The sequence below is a fragment of the Osmia lignaria genome, chromosome 13 (genome assembly GCF_051020975.1).
Source record: "Osmia lignaria lignaria isolate PbOS001 chromosome 13, iyOsmLign1, whole genome shotgun sequence".
In the NCBI taxonomy this organism is placed as follows: Eukaryota; Metazoa; Arthropoda; class Insecta; order Hymenoptera; family Megachilidae; genus Osmia; species Osmia lignaria.
The window spans coordinates 2,493,471-2,515,541 of NC_135044.1; the positions used below are offsets into that span (position 1 = coordinate 2,493,471).

The following is a 22,071-nucleotide window of genomic DNA, read 5'->3' on the forward strand; positions in this document are numbered from 1 at the left end:
CGGGAACAATTACGGAGTTAAAATTTACAGAATTCATTGACACGAATAACTGAACGCTAGAAACCACCATACTATTCTAGATACTAGGTCGGGCCGCGGTTTCGAAATCGGAAGTCGATCCATCGGCCTTGTCTGTTGCGGTTCTAACAACCATTCGAGAATTTCTTTCACCTAGTCTAGAGCAAATCCGAACTTTCCCTGAGAGGGCTGTTGAGTAACAATCGTTGCATTCTTATTCCACTTCTCATTCGCTGTTAGATGAAATACCGTCGTGGTAATTTTAGTTCGCTTATCGTTGTGGAATTTGTATAGAGAACAGATAGACTTAGAACTTAGATATAATCACAGAAGTTCAACTGACAAATTGATAGCAGTTTATGATTATTGTAAAACAATTATTTTGCTCTGTTAAAGCAGTTGTCTATTTCTTCGATATTTATGTAGGTGAAATGGAAATAGAAATCGCAATAGATTTTTGGTTTCGAACAGGCCATCAGGGTCCGAGAACCGATTCCTTTTGCCCTATTCATCTTAGACAAGCGTTGAGGCAAAACTCTGTAACTTTCCCTGAAAGAGACAGTCGTTAAGTAACGGAGCACGACTAACGCCGTTCGTCCACGGATCGCTGGTTGCGTTTCGCGAACAGCCGCACTGGAATGCAGGATTTTTCTGTCCTGTTGGAAAGACCTTCCTTCCAACGGTTATCCGCGACCATTCACGCACACCACCATCGCTGGAGAGTGAGAGGTGATACTGATTTGTTTTTCCCGTTATTGGCCTTTAACGCTGCCTCCGATAGAATCGTGATACGTCATTAACACATTGGCTGCCATAGGGCGTTATCGATAATCGGTGATAGGAATTATGTTTGGTCCAATAATTGGAAAATGAAAGAAGAAAATTTTGAAATGTCACTTCGATTCCATTAATGACAGTAATTATTATAATCATTCTTGACCCTCTATAATGCCATGTAATTTTGAAGTTACTATATGTATATCTGTATTTTTAGAGTTTAATCATTTTCTTTATAAAAATGTTTATTTAAAAGAAATTGCAAAATTTATTGAACAGTGTAATTGGAGATTTTTTCTTTCTTTGTTCAGAGAGCCACGTGTTGGATCTTCTAGAGTATAAATTCATGAATTAGGGTGAAGATTTAAGGAAGTGATTTAGGAAGGTGATAGATATATAGGATAATCTTTTATTTGGGTAACATGGGATTCGGGTGACTAAAGGGATTAGCTGAAAAATGTGCTTAATAGATGGACGTGTTTCATTGTTGACCGGTAAAATTTACACACAATTACTAAATTATTTAATATAAAATCTGCACTTAATATGAAGCTACTTATATTCAACAGTAAACCTAAATCAACGTTTATTCCATACGTTTATGAAGAACAACTATTAATCAGTAGTATTACTATGAGATAAATCAGACTATTTTTTGAAAAGAAATACTTATGAAAAGTCGCATACAGATTATCTTTTTCAAGTCACAAAATAAATGAATGAACCACTGTTGGCATTCCATCACACAAGCTATATTTTACATTACAGAATATAAATATTTTTTATTTTTTTAAACAAATTTTCTCAGAAATTAAGGAAAAGAGCGTAACTTCGTAATCATTCCACGAAACCTTTTAGAAAACGCATAATGAGTGTTGGAAGATGTAGAAAAGTGTTTAGAAGTTTTGTCATCGTGTCAGCAGTGCTCTAGTTCGGTCTGATTCGAGCTGTATCAACTCTACTTTCTCGTCTTCCATTTTTTCGTGCCACGTTACGCTCACCTAGCTGTACAATAGCCACGCGAATGTATCCTCGTGTCGTTTCTTTACGATCTCGTACGTGTGCGAGTACGTTTTACGTCAACGTACTTGCATCGTAGTACGACCGTGACGAGCTCTGAATGCGCCTCGTAGCAGTAGTAACCTGCGTGCGCCGGTTGCGTTATTTTTATGAATGACTCGCCGACAGCGTAATCCAACGTGCAACTACGACGTCGTACAATCACAGGGACGGACGTACTCTTTTTCTTTAGTTAACACGTTAAATTCTACTGTGAAAATAGACGTAATTGTAGTTATTCAGAATGCAACCGTATCATTTAGCAATTTAAACTTTGCACTTGCTGTTATATTTATTTCTTCTTATGTACTAAAGAATACTTCGTCTTTTTACCTATTTTAATAATTTTTTATGGAGGGTAGGTGGTGGGGTTAGTCTATATTTGAGGGAGGACAGGTTCCCTATGTATAACACGTACTACACTTTCAGTAGTGTAAGCGTAAATATTGTTTAGAGTAGTGACATTCGAAGTAACGATTAGCGATTTATTTTTGCACATGAATTTAGTTTCAGCATATTTCATATTTCCTCACACGACGTATGTATCATGTTTACTCATATTTATCGCTCGCTTCGTTGTGCAAGCGTTTACCGCAAAAATGCTTGATAATACTGTGTTTCCTCAGGTTACTAAACATGTTACTCCAATTTGAACGCATTTACTTCGAAACAAACTGTGCCCCGTTATCTTGTTAATTATTAACATATTGTATTCTTTATCTAAAGAACACTAGGCTTAAAAGTAAAATATATTTTGACACGGTACTCTAATACTCTTTTACACAAAACGTAGAGAAATATGCAGTTTCATTTGAAATAGAAAGTGTATTTATTTGCATGTCTTTTTTTAAACAAAAGCATATACTGTCTTGTTATGCTTGAAAGCAATCGTTTGATTTCAATGCAAACAACATCGTCCTCTTGTGTGTACATACCTCGCAATGTCAAAATGTCAATTGGCCCATTCGAATACATTCAGTTCAATTCGTTAAACAGCATCGTTTGACATTCGACATTCGCGTTCAGGAAGAGACGCGTTAAAAGTTATCACGGTATTATCGCGAAGCCAGCCCGCCGGATCTTATTCTTCGAGGCGAAAAGGGGGAGACCGCTTCCTGTTATCCGTTCCCCAGGACTCAGAAGCTCGAGAACAAGAGAGAGAAAGACAGAGACAGAGAGATAGCTGGGAAAAGGGTCATCGGATGGCCCTGAGTTCGGGGTCACCCGTCTCGGAGGATGTCTGGACGTTAATTAAAATGTGCCGCGCATCTGGCGATACCACCATACCGACTACAACCACCGCCTCTTTCTCCTTCTTTTGTCTCTTCTTTTCTTCAATAGTTCTTCTTCTTCTTCTTCTTCATCATCATCATCATCATCATCCTTTCCCTTCGTGTTTCACGCTCCCGTGTTCTTTTCCCATTCCCTACTCCTACCCTCCTCGAGATTCTGTTTGCTCGCCTCTCTCGTTCCTTCCTGGCCCCGTAGTTTCTTGCGTGCGTGCGATCGCACGCAAAGAGAATCGCAACTTTGATACCAACAAGGGAATACCACTTGGACGACAGCTGCTATTTTGCTGCACACGTTCATTGGTTCCTGGGACAAATGCCGAGGATGTGTCGTCACTTCCTGCGAATGCTGGACTCCCTGGAGAAGAACTTGAGTCTGGGTTCCATTGATGGAATAAGTGACGAAGTAGCTAATATTGATACATAGAAACGAACACGAGCGGTAGAATTACCATTACACTGTAGAATCTTGTTCTAATCTATCACTCACTTGCCTAACCGTGGATGGTAGTTACATAAAGTGGACTTTTCCACCAGTTGGACCTACCTTACATTGGTAGAGCAAATGATAGTAGCCTGAAGATAGAAAAATAAGAAGACTATTCAGCTCTAGGCTACTCTACCAATGTAACTCAGCCCTTATCGTTGATCGCTGCTCATGACGAGAAGGTTTCTCCATACTTTAGCGATACTTCATTGAAGTTGACTGATAAGCACCGTCTGGGTTAGGCAAATTCGATGTTCGGGATTTGTTGCTGATGTAAGATTTCATACAACCTGTAACAGGTTGGGATTCGCAATTGAACCGAGAACAGGTTATTTAACGCTGTTAAAAGTGGGGCTTCAGCTTGGGGATGTGGACGTATCTTGTATCGGTACATGAATTGCTGCATAATAATCCCAGAAGGGGTTAGCTTAGGTTAGTTTATTGCATTTTAGTTAGGAAATAAGGTGCTTTCGGTATGCACTGTATAATGCATAGCATAATTGAAAAGGAGAAAAGAAACTTTAATCGTCTTGACGTTTGGGTGTAAAATAAAATCCACGGTATCACACCATGTGAATGCCACCTGTCGCACGGTGTACATGTTCACTTGCTTCTGCGATACGCGCTGAGGATATGTTGTCACTTCCTGCCGGGGACGTCACGCTTTTGCAAACTACCGGTTTTATTTCAACGACACCGGGTATTTGTCACACTATGCCGGCACACGTGAGCATTTTACCAGACAAAGTGCCTACTAATATGCTCCGTTAAGTACACGTGCAGTCGATCGGAAAATGCGTGTTGCAAGCTCGATTAAGTTGTTGCGCTGAACAAGATGAACGGCAATAACGTTATCGATTAAGCCCGCCATTTCAGTGGCATTTGTGTTTCGAAATTGAGCGAGCTTATTCAAACGTTAAAAATGACGTTAAAAGTCACGATTTATTATGACGTGAAAACACACTTCAACAGTACTTTATTCCTGTCACATTACACTTGCAGAGACATTATGTTCACTTTCACTAATCGTATTTCTGTCGAAAAAGAACTTATGTATAAAACATACCGATTAGCCTTTGAGAAGTTAAAAATACGCGAACGGTGTGACGATGTGACACGAGCTGATTTCAGTCTTCTAGCCGTCGCACATTTATTTTTCAAACTACAGAAAGAGCAGAGAGATGAGCGGTGTAAGTTAAACGATGATCGCTATTCAAATACTTCCGTGCTGATTTATCTTCCACATTCGCGACCCATTACGCACGCTTTGATCATAATTTTTCGCTTGGCTCGCCACGCAGAAAACTTTTCGCGATCAAAAAAAAATACGTTGGATCATTTCCTCGTCCCCCTTTTAGCGATTTCATTTGGTACAGATTACTCTTATATGTGAGCTTTCTTCCTCAGCAACGCTGGAGAAAAATAGATTAAATTTCTCCCCGATGATTGTGTCACCAGCAGAAAATCTGCTGAACGATCATGTGTTTTTGTCATTAATTCCTTGTCAAACACGACTGCTGTTGTGACAAATAAATTACAGCATTCAAGGGAAATGGTAGTAAAGTGGTTAGCGAGAATGTAAAATAAGCTTTAAAAAAATCTAACTACATGAAAACGACGGAGAAAGATTTTTATTTCACATACGAGTTTCCTTAATCTTAAATTAAGGAATGCCTCTTAAGAGAAAAAAACTCGAATGGTCAGATTTCGACTATGTTGAAAATTTGCAAGTTCCAAGAATGACTAAAAATAATACATACGTATTAGTTTTTTAGCTGTAGTGAAATCACCCCACAAAATTGGATTTTTGCCTTTTCCTGGACACAGGAAAAATATTAACAGAAATTGAATAGTTTTTAACATATTAAAAGAAAGTGAAAATGTTGACAAAAAATCTCTGAGTTCGAGATACAAGGCTTAAAATACTTTTCTAATTGACTGTACGAAAAGATTTAATTCCCTCCCGTTCATTCATTGATATGACAGAATGATTCCAAGAATTCATTTGAATGGTCCAAAGTCTTTCATTTGACCGATTCATCTCCTGACCAGCGACAAATGAACTTTGGACCAGCAGTCTTTCGTGCATGCAGTTTATCGCGGTTTCGTGAAAATTATCCCGGAAGCTAGGACGGTCGAGTTCGTGGTCGTACCTCAAGATCCGGGAAGTGAACGATAGGGAAACCTAATGTGTCAGTCGATTGTGGAACAGAAGATTCCGTGAGCGGTCGTTTCGCTCGGCTGATTCTATGCGAACCAAGCCGAAATTCATCGAGGATCGCGTCTTGTAAAATTAGATCACCCTCCCACGGCGACTCGGTCACAGCTCGTACGGACTCTTAACAGGGTCCATGTTGCTATTAATAAAGCAATTATAAGGGCTACGACCGATGTTGTTTCTTGGTTGTTCATGAATCTGTTACTTTCGATCAGACGTCTCCATTAAAGCTTTTAGCTACTAATGGAGATAACTACCTTAGTGCTTCACTTCTATCGAATCTCCGGTGAAGGACAGGCAAACGTTGTAATACAGTATCCTCTTGATAATTTCCTAGTTTCGGGGCTGTGGAGGTTGGTCTTTACAGCACCTGTCATTAAATTTTACAATAATTTCATTTGTTTTTTTTTTGTTTAGTATTGAATTTATTTATTTTTATAAATAGCAAATTTCCCTTGGCTTATTTGTAAAATGCAAAACATATCGAATATCCGGGTGCTGGATGTGTCATTTCTGAAGTAGAGAAAGAAGAAAGGGACAAGTGGGGAGAAAAAGTAACAGAGGAAGGATCAATAAATCTCTCATTCGTTCTCACGATACGTCCGATGGCGCATTCGTTTTCGCAAGCTGGTGACTCCGAATTCGGTCCAAATAAAAGTTCCTCGTCCCGGCTGCAAAATCTCTTCTTTCATTCGACCCCCGTTTCATCCGTGACGGTATAAGTTGTCGGAAATGCCATGCGTGCCATGCTGGTTAAAACTATCGTGGTCGTTAGATCCGTGCGTAGGAAATGCAAGCAATAAAATTCCAGGAAGGAATTAAAAATCGACAATGGCGTAGCCTGACGCCAGTTTCGAAAGGGTTAGATTTCTTTGGTCGACGCTTTTCAAAATTAATTCTTGATTTCTTTCTGATAAACGCTTCTCTTTTCTTTTTTTTTCGTCTATTGCTTTTTTATAAATAAATTCTTATTTTATAGATTGTTTTAAAATTTGAAAAAAATTAAAAGAGGAATTATTAAATGTAAGTAGAAAATGTAATATTAGTAAGTTCAATATGATAACGTAATTTATAAACAGTAGTAATCTTACTCAGGATATAAAGTTTATTGTTTGTGTACTCGAATGACTATTACTTCCACGAAATCCCAGAAAAAATTAAACGGTATCAAGTTGGTAAATTGTTAAAGAAAGGCAAAATTCTTAATCTCCGTGTATTTCGCATTGTAACGATAACCTGTTATGTCGAAACGTATGCGGTGAGTTAATTTACAGTGTACCGTTGTACGATTATCATATCGGTGACAGGTAAAGGATTACGCATGACAGCAAAATGTCTTTCTTGCGATCGAACAGCCGCCACGGAAATGCTGACGGAATCGAATCGGATTTCGAGATGTCTGAACCAATACTCGAATCGGCAGAACTTTGATTCGCGATAAGAGAATACTCAAGTTATTCAAAATTTACCTTTTAATTTTATCATTATTCGCAGTATATTTTAATTCATATTCGAGTATTATAGTGGATGCTCTTTTAATTTGAAAGTGATCGTATATTGAACAGTGAGTTTAGTGTAAAATACAAAATACAGTGAATATTGTTGTAATGGTGTTTTTTAAATATTTTAAATATAAAATATTATTGCAACATCTGGGAATATAAAATATTTAAACAGGGTGCGTGCAACTAATAATGCTTTAAAAAATGATAAATTATAAAATAATCTAAAATTTGATATTTAGAAGATATTTAGGTAGTTTCAATTAGTGCATTCAAAAATATGCAAAAGTGCAATTGCACTTTGCTAATGAACCGATGCACAGAAATGCATGAGCTTACATGGTGCAATTCATGCCTTATTTTTCACGAATACCTATCATCGTTTTAGGATTACAAGCGATCTAATCAATTTCGGCAATGACGATAACCCCTATGGTATTCAACATGTTTTGGCAGTGGTTCGCAACCTTTCAAACATTGGAATGCACAAATTCAAGTTAATTTAAAATTTGCCAATACTATTTATCTTCAACAATCGAGTCAAAGATGTAGAATAATTTCTGAAAGCTCCAGCTGATAAGTGTACTGGTTTCAAATGAAAATCGAAGAAAGTATGATGTCAAGCTTGGCTCGAAGTGGGTTCTCGAATTGCATGGATGCATGTGCACAAATTTATAGTGGTATCTGCAACGCCCCTTTGATCGAGGAATCGTGACCAGCGGGTTCGTGGCGAGCTGCCGCCGAAAATAGAGAACCAGGCCAGCATACATCGATGAGAATGCGGCTTAGCATTCCCATGGTAAGCTCCCCGAGTGCATACCTCTCATTCTATTTCGCCTGGACGCCATTAGGAACCCTCAGTCTCGTCTTTGTTAACAGAGATTCCTATCGACTGATGGAACCGCGCGAACCACTTGTTTTCATTCCGACCTTTCATTTCCCGATAACCCGTTCATTGCTTTTGCAGATCAAATTCGAATTTCTTAATTAATTTTACGGTAGACGATCTTAGACGAAGTTGCACTCGAAGGAATCGAATTTACTGCACGATACAAGTCGAAAACGTGTCATTAGTGCAAGAATTTAGTCTGTGAGCGTTTCAAGTGTTCATCGAATCCCGAAAGGCTCTCGAGATGGTCGGCAATTTTTTGTTGTAGTTTGTTTGTATCTCTTTTATTCTCTCCCTTTAGCTATCTATTTTTGCCAGCCTGAGAATCGATGCGAGTACTTTCTCACGAAAGCGACGCCGTCGCCGTGGGCATGCCCTGGTTTTCCACGAAAATCATTTCTGTAAATTACACACCGCAACACGTTAGCCCTTAGAAAAATTCAGCTATGCACGTGAAACGGTTCGTGTCGATTTTATTTTGAGCTTCTGCGTTTCCTGATTTTTAGAATCGTTTTTTTCATAAATACTCCAATATTAATAATATTAGATTGGCAAGTAAACTTGCAGCCTTGTTTTATATTTTCTTGCAAAATAGTGATTCAAATTATGATTACTTTGGTCGAAAAATGTTGCTCTTAAATTTTAATAAATAATCCTGTGATTGTTACTTATATTATTGCTGATACTATAAAACTTAGGCCTCCATTAATTAAAATAAATTCCATATTACAGCAAAAAATACATAATATTTGCTTTCCACTTTATTTTTACGTTTAAAACGATCGTGTTTAAAGGCGTGCTTTAAATTCGCTTAATCTGAAACGTATACAGTTTAATTTGCGCGTTAAAATTCAATCAGTTTTTTCTATCATGGTTTTAATTAATTTTTTTCCTCTCGTTTATGCGTTTCATAGTTTCAGTAATTAAAAATCATCCGTGTGATTGTATGAAAGTGATAATGTCACGGTCGATTTGTTATCGTGCTCGGGCATCAAACACGTGATTTCTGCGAAAGACGGAGTTGTCTGGATGCCAGAAGAAGAATTCGAATGTTCACACCCACGCGCGTGGAAGGTACGTGTGCATGTGAAAAACGTACGCATACGTGTTTACCAACTCAGAACTAACCGAGACGTTGACTTTTTCACCTTCAGACGGGACCATTGAATCGAGGAAAGATCGGTTCAGACGTTTTTGATTCGCAAAAAATACTCGGCTGTGTACGTTTTGGGTCTACGCGATAAATTCTAAATTTATCTTGAACGCATTTAATCAACGAAATACCACGGTATGGAAATGGCTCGCCATAGGATTTATCACTTTTTCTATTTTGTTAATAGCTAGATCAAGGTGTGGTCTGGTGCATTGAACAAAAGATCTTTGAATTCTATGGATTTTTTATTTTTTATCAAACACACGTAAATATTATTACATTATGAAATGAATGTATAATAACATAGTTAGAATATATAAAGTGTAGGAAATAAAATCATCTCTTTGATTAGTTCTGTACATTAATTTCTTAATATATAAAATTGTCTAACCGAGGTTACCATTTTCCATACAACATCCCAGCGACGTAAACTATTGTTATCTTCTCGCGAGTACACCATTCAATGCAATTTTCCGTTCTTTGATAATAATCATCAATCATAAATAATTACCTACTGCTGTTATTACACGTGCTACCTTGACATTCGTTCGTTCTGACACATATCCACGATGGAAAGGTAGCTAGCATAGAACCTCTGACGCGTCTGGTTTCGTTCGTTTGGCTAAAAGTTTCACGTTACGAATCGACGGTGGCATGCTCGCCATTATTCCTAATATTAATGTTAACGTTAGAATCAAACTGGCTGTCGAACAGGGTCGCGAAAATTCGCACGTGCTCACATTCCTCCGCGTCGTCCACTTCTATTTCTTCTGGAGGGACCTTGGCCCTATTTGGTCGGCAACGAGGCAAACCGAGGCTTTCTAGTTTCAGCTCTCTGTTCCTTTGCTTTCTGTCAGCCACGGTGAAACCGGAGGACTTGGTCGTCTTCGTTACGTAAACCGCGTGCCTCCGCGCCTCGACAGCCACCGTGAAGAATTCATTCGTCGACGTTGTCCTCCTATTCGTCTTCTCGACGACACACGATCTCGATCGGGACGATCCTCCTCAGTATCCCGTTCTACATTGTGTAATATTTACGCGGTTTCCGGTTCTGCCCGATCGTACATTGGTTATTTTTGGATAAGATACTGCCATTTTCTTGACGGGGTAGCTAGAATTGATCGACCTGCTACCGGGTTTTATTTTAACAACCTCGGTAGTATGTTTCTTCGAGACGTCAGTTACACAAGTACGGAAGGAAGGGAGCAGTGACGCGCGAGAATCGCGGGAGGTTATTCCGTTCTGGATTATTTTAACCCTTCTTCGGATTACGGAAATCTCGGCAACATCGCGGATCTTTGAACTAAACATCAGAGTTTAGAGAATTATTTGATAAAATGGTGCTTGAAGGAATTTTGTATTAAATTGAATTTTTAATTAGAAGAATCTCTCAATAATCAAGAATCTCTCAGTTGGCTTTCTTTGCATAATACGAGATTAAGTCATCGTCCATAAGGGGCAATTTACTCTGGCATCGTCGAAAGGTTAATCGGAAGCGGAATCGAACCCATCAACAGTACTTTGCCTTCAAGTCGAGCATTATTATCCATATCAGCGTCAAATTCATCGGACACCTACAAATTTTCGTGAAAGCGTAGCGATAATCTCTCTCCCCTTCGTTACTCTTCTTACCCATCAGTTGCCCTTTGCGTGCACACTGATTGGCATGATTATCGTTGTATCTTAATTGCAATTAAGCATTCTCCTTCTTATTTATTCTCAGGTGAGATGCGATGAAAGATTTCGGATAAAGGGTAAATCAATTTCCATCCAAATAATGTCAGAATGTTTTTACAGAGTTACATATATCCCCTATAACTTCTTCTTTCTCTAGGAAAGGCTAGTATGCTCGAGAGTGTACAATCCTTTCTGAATTAGCTTTAGCGAAACGTAGTTGAGTCACGTTTCGACTAGTGTACGCTGTGGTCATCAAATACCGACTCGAGTTGGATCTTGCGTCATTGACGCGGCTGCCGCCCATGAATGAACCGTGGAGGCGCACGTGTGCAAGTCGCCGGCATTTAAATACGGTTTAAAGCGAACGCGGCCGAAACGGGTTGCGGAGGTCGCATTTTAGCCGTGAACGAGCGTGAGAACGACTTTGCCGTCGATTAAAAGAACTGTTTCGCGTGCTTACCTCGTTACACTTGACGATTTCTCGATGAAATATTTTTTCCTAACTCCGTGCTATCATGATATTAGGTTGGTAAATAAATTCGCAGCCTTTCCGTGTAATTGCCTTCCAAAATCCCCGAAATTCTATCACGAAGTCGAAATATCGCCGCAAATTATTAGTTGGAATGCTAGACCCTAGAATTTAGGGTCAAAGAAAAATGGAAGAAGGGAAGAAGCAAAGGGAATGAACTTCTGTTTGCCTTCGACACTACAGTGCTAACGTTTAGACATACACTTTCTACATTCCATGAAACCCTCGCCTTGTTACCTTCTAACGTTTTTACAAGTTCAATTTACCTGCCTTATCGGAATTTCTAATCACGTAACTGTACCTTTCGAAATCATTAGCAAAAAGGAAATCGATGTGTATATATATAGCTAAAGGAAATATCAGTAGGTAATCTAATTGTCATAAATTTTGGAAATATGCAAGACACGATCTGATAACGAATTTATGATCAATTTGGGTATTTAATTTCAGACGAGTCCGTTATTTTATGATCTTTTTATTACTTCCATTTTCGTAGCGATAAAATGCTTTTAATTATCATGGACTGGCACAATTATAAAGTTGTTAAACGTGGAAAGGGGTAGAATTAATATTCAACTCCTATTTTTTACACGGAACGTTTGTTAAGCTTTGAAGCTCTCATTTGGAGGTAGGGGTGATATCTTGATCGAATTTTATAAATAACTTATATAAAATTTAGAAATTTTATTGTTTTCACATTATTTTACAAAATTGATCTATTGGTATGATATTATTGATATTATTTTACAACTTTTATCCTTATATTTGACGGTCTTGCCCACCGTGTAGTAGGTATTTTTCGTATGTTAACACCGTGCTCGGACAGATATTTCGGTGAATGACACGTTTTCTTTCTTTTCGTGTTAGTTTCTAACACTTCTAACGGGCACTTGGGAACCAAGTCACGTCGAAACGGTTTTATCGCCTTCGATACGACATGCCTAATCATTCAGAGATTTTGCATGACCACGATTTCGAGGACACGGCACTCTAAAGCGTTTTGGCTATTAGCGAGCACATAACAAACGGAAAGGAGCGAGAAAGAGGAAGAAGATAGAGAAGATTAGTTTCAAAACCCGTTGGAGGCCACCATGGACGATTGCCATTCTTTTTTTTCAAATGGCACGGACCAGCCTTCGTCATTGTCTCGTCACTCACACGATTCATTGATATCGAAATCTTTCTTAATGACACGTAGTAGTGATTGCCTCCTCATGCTATCTCTTTTCGTCTATAGTTAGGAGCTTTAATTTTTGAACAGACCGGTATCTTTTTCTACAGGAAAATTAATGAAATTTTCTCTTGTATATAATTTGTTCAATTAAAATTAATCTATTTCTAAAAATATCTAAGCCAAATTAGATATTTTTACATTCTTATCAAAATTATCTTGGAACCCATTGTGCCATTTATAGGCACTTAAGTTTCTTTCACATGATATTTGTATTCCTTTTTCTATTGTTGGCGTAAATTAAATATAATGAACATAATGTTATATAAATGATAGTGTAAGTCCGTAACCTAATGTTCACTGTGTATGTATCTATGACTCCTCACTTTTTGCAACACAGAACAGTTCAGTGGCAATGACCGTAAGTTCGTAACGATGTGGTTTAAATTTTAATCCCATTTTTTTTTTCCAATAAAAAAAACTGTTCCCCGTTAAGTGTCTGAAAGGGGGTGATTAAAATGTTGATCCTTACTATACTTCCTCTTAATATTAAATACAAAAATAGTCGACGTAGGAATGTCTGTTAATAGGCGATGCCAGTGGACACAGCTGTTAATTAATTCGAGCCCTCTTTCGTCGAAATTCTTGCAGAGAGTCCTTGAAGAGCGGCTGGAAAGTAGGGTCGATGCCATGATGAAGACCGGTCTGGTGCAGGAACTGCTTGACTTTCATCGACGATACAACGAACAGCGGATTAAGTCCAACACGTAAGTGCACGAGTTATATCAGTAAGTGCTTTATATCACGCGAGCCGGTCTGTCGGTTCAAGGATTTATCCTTCGTTTTTCTTTTGTTTTTGTTAAGTTCCCGCTTCATGCTCGGCAGACCGTTCCAACTTGCTTGCGTGAAAACCCCTTTTTCATTTCTTTCTTTTTCTTTTTTCCTTTTTTTTCATTACGTTTTACGACTTGATGCGGACGGTTAGTCTTAAGTGAAGATGTTAATCAGTGAGTTGTCAACGTAGAGCCGCAGACTGTTCGTCATACTTGTTAAGAGAATTTCCTTTTACTTTGCTGCCTTGTCAATGACTTAATTAAAACCGAAATTTCACGAATTGATCGCGTGATACTCGAAAGAAATTCCAAGTCAATTCGCGTAAAAATGAGAATTTTTTTATTTATTATGAAGCACGAGGTAGATCAATAATTATATAAATTTTATTTGGCAGTAAAAGCTTGTAGAGTTGATAGATATTATAAATCTTTTGCTGATTTGTCCCTTCGTGCCATATAACTTTCACGTAAACAATTCTTTTGTGTCCATCGATATGAAATAACAGGACTTTGACAGTTAATCGCGGACACCCTGTATAACATACTTCAAAATTCCGGACTCACGTGTGCATAACGAGCACGTGATCCACGCGATTTGTACGCATCATGCCAGCCAAGCCTTTGTGAATGAAACTCGCTCGCCTCTCGCCTTACTCGCTTCCGGAAATCGCGAACGCGTCGACCGGATGTCTGAGAGAAAATAAAGGAAGTAGTCAGTCGCGAGGAAAAGTATCGGCCTTCGTGGTTGTGAACAGTTCTTTTGCGGGAGCGGTGTATGAGAAAAAAAAAAGTCAGCTCGACAGAATGATAATCGTATTATCTGAGTACCTAGGAAGTTTGAAGCTGATATAAGAAAGTGGTTCTCAAACGGGTTAGGGTAAAAATATTATTTTTAGTGGTAAACAATAAACAGCATATTTTATTTTTAATTTGTGAGCATTAAAAATGAAATAGTTTATTTGTGGAAATAATATTTTAAAATTAGGGGACTTTATTTTGAAATATTTTAACCATTTTATTTTTTAATAAATATCATTATTTAATCTAATCTAAATTTAATCTCAATTTATATTGGTAAATATAATTTTTTAAAGGAATTGCACATTATTTGTAAACGATAACTTGATGTTTTCTCGTGTTCGACTTGCAGAATTCTCATCGAGTCATCAGATTCCACAAGAATCAGGTAGCTGGCGTTAAATGTTTTGCTTATCGTCCCTTCTGTCGTATCTTGTACGTATGCAAGATTAGATGTGCAAGAAACGTTTCAAAGTGTTCAAATTTTTCTCACTTTTCTCGCATTCACGAGGCCTCATTCTTGGAATTAGCTGAACATCGTGAAATGTGACAGAATGTCATTGAATTCGACACGATGTTCGAACATAATGTTATCTTATAATGTTCAGCAAATTCCTTTAATTTGTTGTGAAAGCGTGTGATGAAGAGTTCTTTTGAATATTAGGATCTTTAATATAGATATTTCAATTTGAAGTTAAAAAAGCAGGTCTATGAATGGTTTTGAATGCAGAACCAATTTGTAGAAAAATATCTACTCTACTTTGTAAAATATGAAGCTAATTCATTTTCAACAAGATTTGTATCTTCAACCATGTTATTACATTTACATATAGAAAATAATGCGTTATATTACCATTTTTCTACAGATAAGACGAGTTCATTACACTTTTGCTCGTTTTTATTGGAATGATTCATTTTCTTGATAGAAAAATGATTTGTTTAATAAGCCATCAAAGATCATCTTTTACACTGTTCCAGATTTGTTTTCACTTGAAAATGAAAGTAATGTTGTGTAATATCTCTAATAATCTTCTTAGAAATCGTGTTATGTACACTTCACCCTGTTACAAAATAATTATCTATCTGTTACGAAGGAATCCATTTCACCGTAATAATTACGGTGCAAAAATCAAATCAACAACAGCCATTAAATATTTCCAGTCTGTCGGTGCCTTTTCCGTTTCACGAGAAACGCAACAGTCAAGTACCGTTAGAAGAAACACGTATCGTGATAAGGCCAGATATCAGTTTGATTAACCACGATGCATTATATCAGCAGCAATTGCATCAAGAAAAAATGCAGTCGATAAAATTGCTTGAGAATGGGGTTTATTAATTATTGTTTTGATTGCCTCCGCATTGCCAGTTTCATAGGGTTTAGCATAAAGAATGTTATGCAAGTGATATATAGTACATTGATTGTTGTGCTCATTTAACCCTTTGAGAACGGAACATTCATAAGCTTACACGGAGTATTATTAATTTAACACGTTGACTCCCATTTATTACCTTTCATAGATTTTACTTTTTTTCCTTAAATTTTTCTAACTTCTTGCTCGCTTCCATACGTGATAAATCCTCGTTCTATTGACCAATGGCATTCCCGAGTTTCCAATCTTGCGATCGATGCGTAATACCGGTACTGACAATTATCGCTAATTACTGTCGCTAATTACTGGGGCGCCATTGCGCCAGTGTTTACACAAATTTCACGGTCAAGTCAATATGCAGTCGACTTTATCGTGTCACGTGTAACGCATGCTATGCAACGTGGATCAAAGGAGGGAAGGTTTCAGATGAATTGCATTGATATCTGGAGAAGTTTATGAGAACCAGTACCAAGCACGATATGCTTTTCTAGGAAAAAGATCTTAATACTCAAACGTTACTAATATGCTTGGGTTAGGTCTGGGTTAAGTTACCCAGGACGAGTGTTCAGTTTAGTATTTATTTTAACTTAATTCGACACTTGTTTCTTAAACAACAGATTATTATTTTTAGATGAATTATTTTTAGACATAATTTTCTGCATAGTGAGGACCTACCATTAAATTGATTTAAAAAATGATTGGAAAATCAAGAAATAATTGAAAACAAATGTGATTACGATTAATTAATCTTTTTTCACATAGTTCATATATCTGTTATATTATAAATGAATTGAATACAGTGGATACTCTATCAAGTGATTGATAACAGCATATTGAACTTTTTTATCATTATTATTGTTACTGCCTACAGATATTCTTTACATTGTAACAATTTTCCTGTTTTCATACGGCTTTTCCTCGTAGTGCGCAAGATATCATTATCAGCCTTTAATAACTTCGAAAGTAATCGCTGCTCTTGAAGCATTCGATATCAAATCTACCAGATTTACTTTAAAACAAATATATATCAACTTCCCTTTTTATATTTGACCAAATTTGTTCTATAATAAAATCAATATTTTGTCGATATCAGCCTTGTATCGATAAAGGTGGGCGACACTTCGAAATGCAAACATGGGCACAGCATTTCCTTCACATGAATTTCATATTTTTGTTATCATAATTTAATAAAGCATTTATGGATTTTTTGTTAGTCTTATCTTCGAGATATTGGTCAAATTTGCTCAAAAATTTGTGGGCCAATTAATTTGAAATTAATTTTCAAGTTTCAATTTGCTATCTCTCATTATTAATATAACAAATAGGGCTGTAAAAAAAATTCGAATTTCAGATCTCTAATCTAATTATTCAAATATTTGTCAAAATAATATTTTTCTGCCGATCTCTCTTAATAATTCTAATCATTCTTTCTTAATTATTCCAATATCTAATTTTCATTACTAGTCACCGATAACCTTTTTGCCATTCAGCCCGTTGAAAAATATGCTTACAATAATAATATTTGTTATAATTATTAAGTTTTTTCATTTTTTCCCTCGTGTATAGTCCTCCTTCGTTTTCTCCTACTTACGTACACCAATATTCATACATTTCTTCAAGTACCATGTCTTGTATTATGCAAATTCTCCCGTTCGCCTGCTCGACCTGCTCGACTTCTGCCGGATGTGACGTCACATTCTGAAACATTATAGTTGCAGAAGGCAGGTGTGATTAATATAATATCCCAATACGAGAGCAGTAGCACGGTGGTATGATTACGAGATATGAAACCTTTACGATACTATTAAACACCGAATCATAATTTTCCACTATACGTGCTTGTTATTATTTTGTACAATTAATAATTTTAGAAACTTTGTTAACAATTTATTCTTTTTCTTTTTTCAATTCAATCTCCAAAATCTAAGGAAACACGTATTGAATGTTTGAAAGAAGAAAAATTATAATTTGTTGAGTATTGTTATTTCATGAAAACATGTAAGAACCATATCTAACAGCAATCATATTTGACGGGTATGAAGAACTGCCTAGCAACAGCAGTAAAAAAAATTACGTATTCTTGATAATAATTACTGTCACTCGTGTCTTATCTTAATTATTGGTGCTATCATTATCACCATGCTTGCCACTGACATTTGAATTGTCATTTTGACTACAAGAATGTTGCCGTACCTACAATTTATGTCAATTGTATTGTGGTGAAATCAGCACTTTAACTACTGTTCGTTAATAATGATTATTCTTTTGAATCATAGGATAATTAGAGATAATTAGGTTGTTAAGTTGCGACGCGTAGACTGTTTTATCAAATTGTTATAATCTTTTATTATAACTTTTCAGTTTCTAAAATGTATACTAAGAAGTGTGTTTAAATTTATAAACATTGATTCTCTTCCAGATGAAATTCAAAATTCTTCCAAAAATTCATTTTATTTTTAGAATATGTTATTTTTGTATAAGAATTTTCTTTATTAGTGACACTTGTTAGTTAGAAGAATAATGAATTTCCAAGAAAAGAAGGTGTCTTCCTGTTTTATTTTCCTAATGGTATCATCAATTTTCTTGCTGAATATATTTTTGTATTTCTAGCGTTAGAAAAGATAGTAGAAATTCTTGTCAGACTATATTGCGTGGCGTGATAATAGAAAACGATATGAAGACACATCCTGTTGGTTACCCAAGAGCGTAGACTTTGTTGACCGTCAGCCAAATGTTGATCGCGTAAAAATAAAATAGCGAATCACTTTGCAATAAAAAGTGTCGTTCTATTCTTCAAGTTCCCTCTAAAAATAGAAATTTGCGGTAAGAAAAACCAAACCTGACCTCAACGACATGAACAAAAATATAAAATTTATTTCATTCTGTGAGATGATATTTGGATGACTACGCTTTTGTAACTCCGCTCATTATTAGATCTTCCTTGTAACGAACAGGTGAACTTCAGCTTATTAACAATACTTCACAGGTGCCAGGTATTTCATTTGCATACAATGTACAAAGTACAGAAAATGATACAATGTCTCAACTTTGTTGTAAAAACGGTATACAATTGAAAAAAAAATTAATTGAAGAATAAAGAAACCATCTGTAAGAGATGACTTCCGGTATCTCAAAACAAAGAAGATGTCATACTTAAGAAGAAGTAATTGTTCATAGTTGTATAAAGAGCAGGCTTTGTACAAAGTACACATAGCTATTGAAATGACATGACAAAATGCATGTAATAATTAAAAATTTTTCACAAATAAAGCTAAAGTAGTTAAACTACAGAAATTAGAAATTGTTCCCACGAAATTTACATGTAATTTACATATAATAGTTTACTAATAGTGAAGCACCTTTTCATAATTTATATATATACATATAAACTATCAAAATATATTATAGAGAATTTTGAAATGAAATGCAATTTGTAGGAATTAATGTAATACAGTAGAAGTAGTATGTTATTAATAATTTATAATAACTCAATAATGACCATAGAAGTCCACATAATATTAAGCGATTTAAAAGAAATATCATTCGTGTACCAGATGATGAAACGAAGAAATTTATTAAAAATTGGTATTGATCAGTTTGATTTCTGAACAGCTCATTTACAGGTACATATTTGGTATTGACACGTGTACGAACAAGTGAGTCGTGGCTGCGACAACTTTTCCCGCCACGTAAGCTCGACCTCGCCTCGTTTGCTATCACTACCCGCCATGATAAGAAGGCGAGCCTGCAAAATGCAGTCTTCCTTTCCTTGCGGAGACACGATCGACACTCGAGAATTAGACTCGAGGACTCGAGCATGCTCGTGTGATACCATTTAACCCTTTCGATACTACCGCCAAGTATGATAATATGATTGTTTTCCAAATCAGGTTATAAAAATAGAGAACTAAACTGACATTTTTTTGCGAATGGTAGTAATAAAAATTAAGATATTGAAGATCCAGCACCGATATCGCGTGGCGAAGGTACCTTCGGTACCAATGTCGTTATGAAATGACAAACCTAAAGAAATTAATGAAGGGGTGTTATAAGATATTGGTTATAGTCAGCAATAACAAAGAAATTAATGAGGTGCCATTTAGGTGGCCATTAGGGAATTCTTTCCTACTTTTTGAGCATAGCGGTTCCACACAACATTTTTTCTAATTGATTACTTATACTCGACTGCTGATTAATTAGCAGCACAAGTAGTTGCAAAAACTGGGAGATAAACGAGTAAATGAAAGGCGAGAGAAATTTTACGACGTGGAATGAACGATCATCGAACGTGAAGATTGAAGAGAAGCTACAGACATGAATCGGCGAATGTTTACATTCCAGGTCAGCCGATTACACGACGGGCATCTTCCAGAGCATCGGCTTCAAAGAGTTTCACGCTTACCTCGTGCTACCCGAGGAAGAGAGGCGAGAGAAAAAGGTGAGCAGAAGCGGCCAACTGCAACGTCGTCACGTTTACTGCAGCTGCAGCTGCATCGCGATGCAGTTCGGTTATCGTAGCTGCAGCCGATCTTGTCGTGCACGACATCTTACTAATATAGGGAAATAAAACAAATGTTGATTCACTTGAAAATTTGTATAAACATAGTTTAGATACTGGATTAGAGAATAGACTACGGAATTAACATTTAGCGTCTAAATTGTATTGAAAATACTAAAATTTATATTATATTAATTTATATGTAATGTTCACAGACAGAAAATATAAAATATATATCATTTTAATTAATATAGCAATATAAATTGTTACTAATTACGTTTTCTATTTTAGGGTCAACAATTGCTGGAAAAAGGCATCGAAGAGCTGAATCTAGTTACGAAAAGATATGCAAAAAAGCAACAGAAATGGGTCATGAATCGTTTAGCACGTCGCAAAGATAGACAGGTATGAAATATGAAATTAACCATGTCATATTACATGCAGGGTGACAAGAAAATAAGTGGTCCCACTTTGGTAGCCTATTCTATTGGAGAAGCAACTGCATTTATCATACTTATTATTTCTGTAAGTTTATCTGTTTTATGTTTCAAATAAATTACAAGTATTGTGTGATTAATATTTACAGGTACCACCAATTTATTTACTAGATTGCACGCATGTAGATCGATGGGACAGTTGCGTGTATGAGCCAGCCGTGGCGATATTAGAAGCTGTGCTAAGGGGAAAGAAACCTGAGCAAAAGCCTTTGAATGAAACCATCGAAGATCAGAAACTTACCGACAGTAGCAACGAAGAATCACATTATTGCGATGTAAATTTCAATTCCAAATGTTTTATTTTTAAATATACACTACTGAACAAAAGTCATTGAACACCTAACTGATTTGATTCTTATGACTTCTGAGTGAAAGTATAGTTCCATTGATTAATATTATTATATATTTATATTACAGGTATGCGAGAGGATTTTCATTGGAGAACATCAATGGAATGCGCATATACATGGTATGAAACATATGAAGACTGCGAAAAAGAAAAAGAGATTAGCTGAAGAAAAACAGGCAGAAGAGAGAGTCGATGATAAAAGTTGATGTAATTATTGTAAAATATGTTTTAAGAGAAAATATTTTTTACATGTTTTATACATGTCTAAGAAGATCACGTTTGTTCTTCCATGATTTGTTTTTCCATATTAGTATAATACTTGCTGCTCGATAACCCGTTTTTAAGGTAACGAATAGATGTTCACTTATGCTAATGATTATTTTATGTTAAGTAGAGTTTTTAATTTATATCCAGATAATTGAACATTTATGTTAGTATCTAATTTACAGTTACAGTAGGTTCACGTTATATTGCCGCATGAGTGGCCTCCCCCTACATTTCAAGATGAAGAAAATGCTTGTTCTTATATCTCCCCCCTTCACGGTGAATTAACTATTTCCTTTTCCTAGGAAAAAGCGATGTAGAGAAAGAAGGTCCCATCACTTGCATCAGTACTTGAGAGTTGTTGTCCATCATCTTTTTTTTAAATAGCTGAACCTATTTTTCTCTTTTTAGCCCAAGATTTTAACAGCGCCACCAATGTATATCATTTGTGCAGCCTCCAGCACGCTCGGCGTCTCTTAACGCATCTGCAATTATCAATGTTATCATTCGTTTTAGATGAAAGTGCATATTTTTTGTTGCACAGGTCAATTCCACGAATTAACTGGGGGCCATTTAATCCGTTTACGCTTCAGAAAATCTATGGACCTACGGATGCAGTGCTTTTCGAGCCATTTATATTTGCATTTTCATTTGGAAAGAATAATAGAATTGTTAATTGCAGATGGTGTTGGA

General features: G+C 36.4%; 1 protein-coding gene across 2 annotated transcripts in view; it reads left to right on the forward strand.

Annotated features, from left to right (window-relative positions):
* Nucleotides 1-22,071, forward strand: part of LOC117602367 (tRNA dimethylallyltransferase) — a 62,712-nt gene that overhangs the window by 40,489 nt on the left and 152 nt on the right. Inside the window, exons 6-10 of one of the 2 annotated variants that reach the window (XM_076691759.1) lie at nt 13,421-13,536; nt 20,112-20,208; nt 20,560-20,673; nt 20,855-21,040; nt 21,183-21,321. In XM_076691759.1, coding sequence (XP_076547874.1) covers nt 13,421-13,536; nt 20,112-20,208; nt 20,560-20,673; nt 20,855-21,040; nt 21,183-21,320 — 651 coding nt within the window. In that variant the 3' untranslated portion in view covers nt 21,321. Of the gene's footprint in view, nt 1-13,420; nt 13,537-20,111; nt 20,209-20,559; nt 20,674-20,854; nt 21,041-21,182; nt 22,026-22,071 lie in introns of those variants that run through there. The other variant, XM_034320274.2, reaches the window with a different exon arrangement.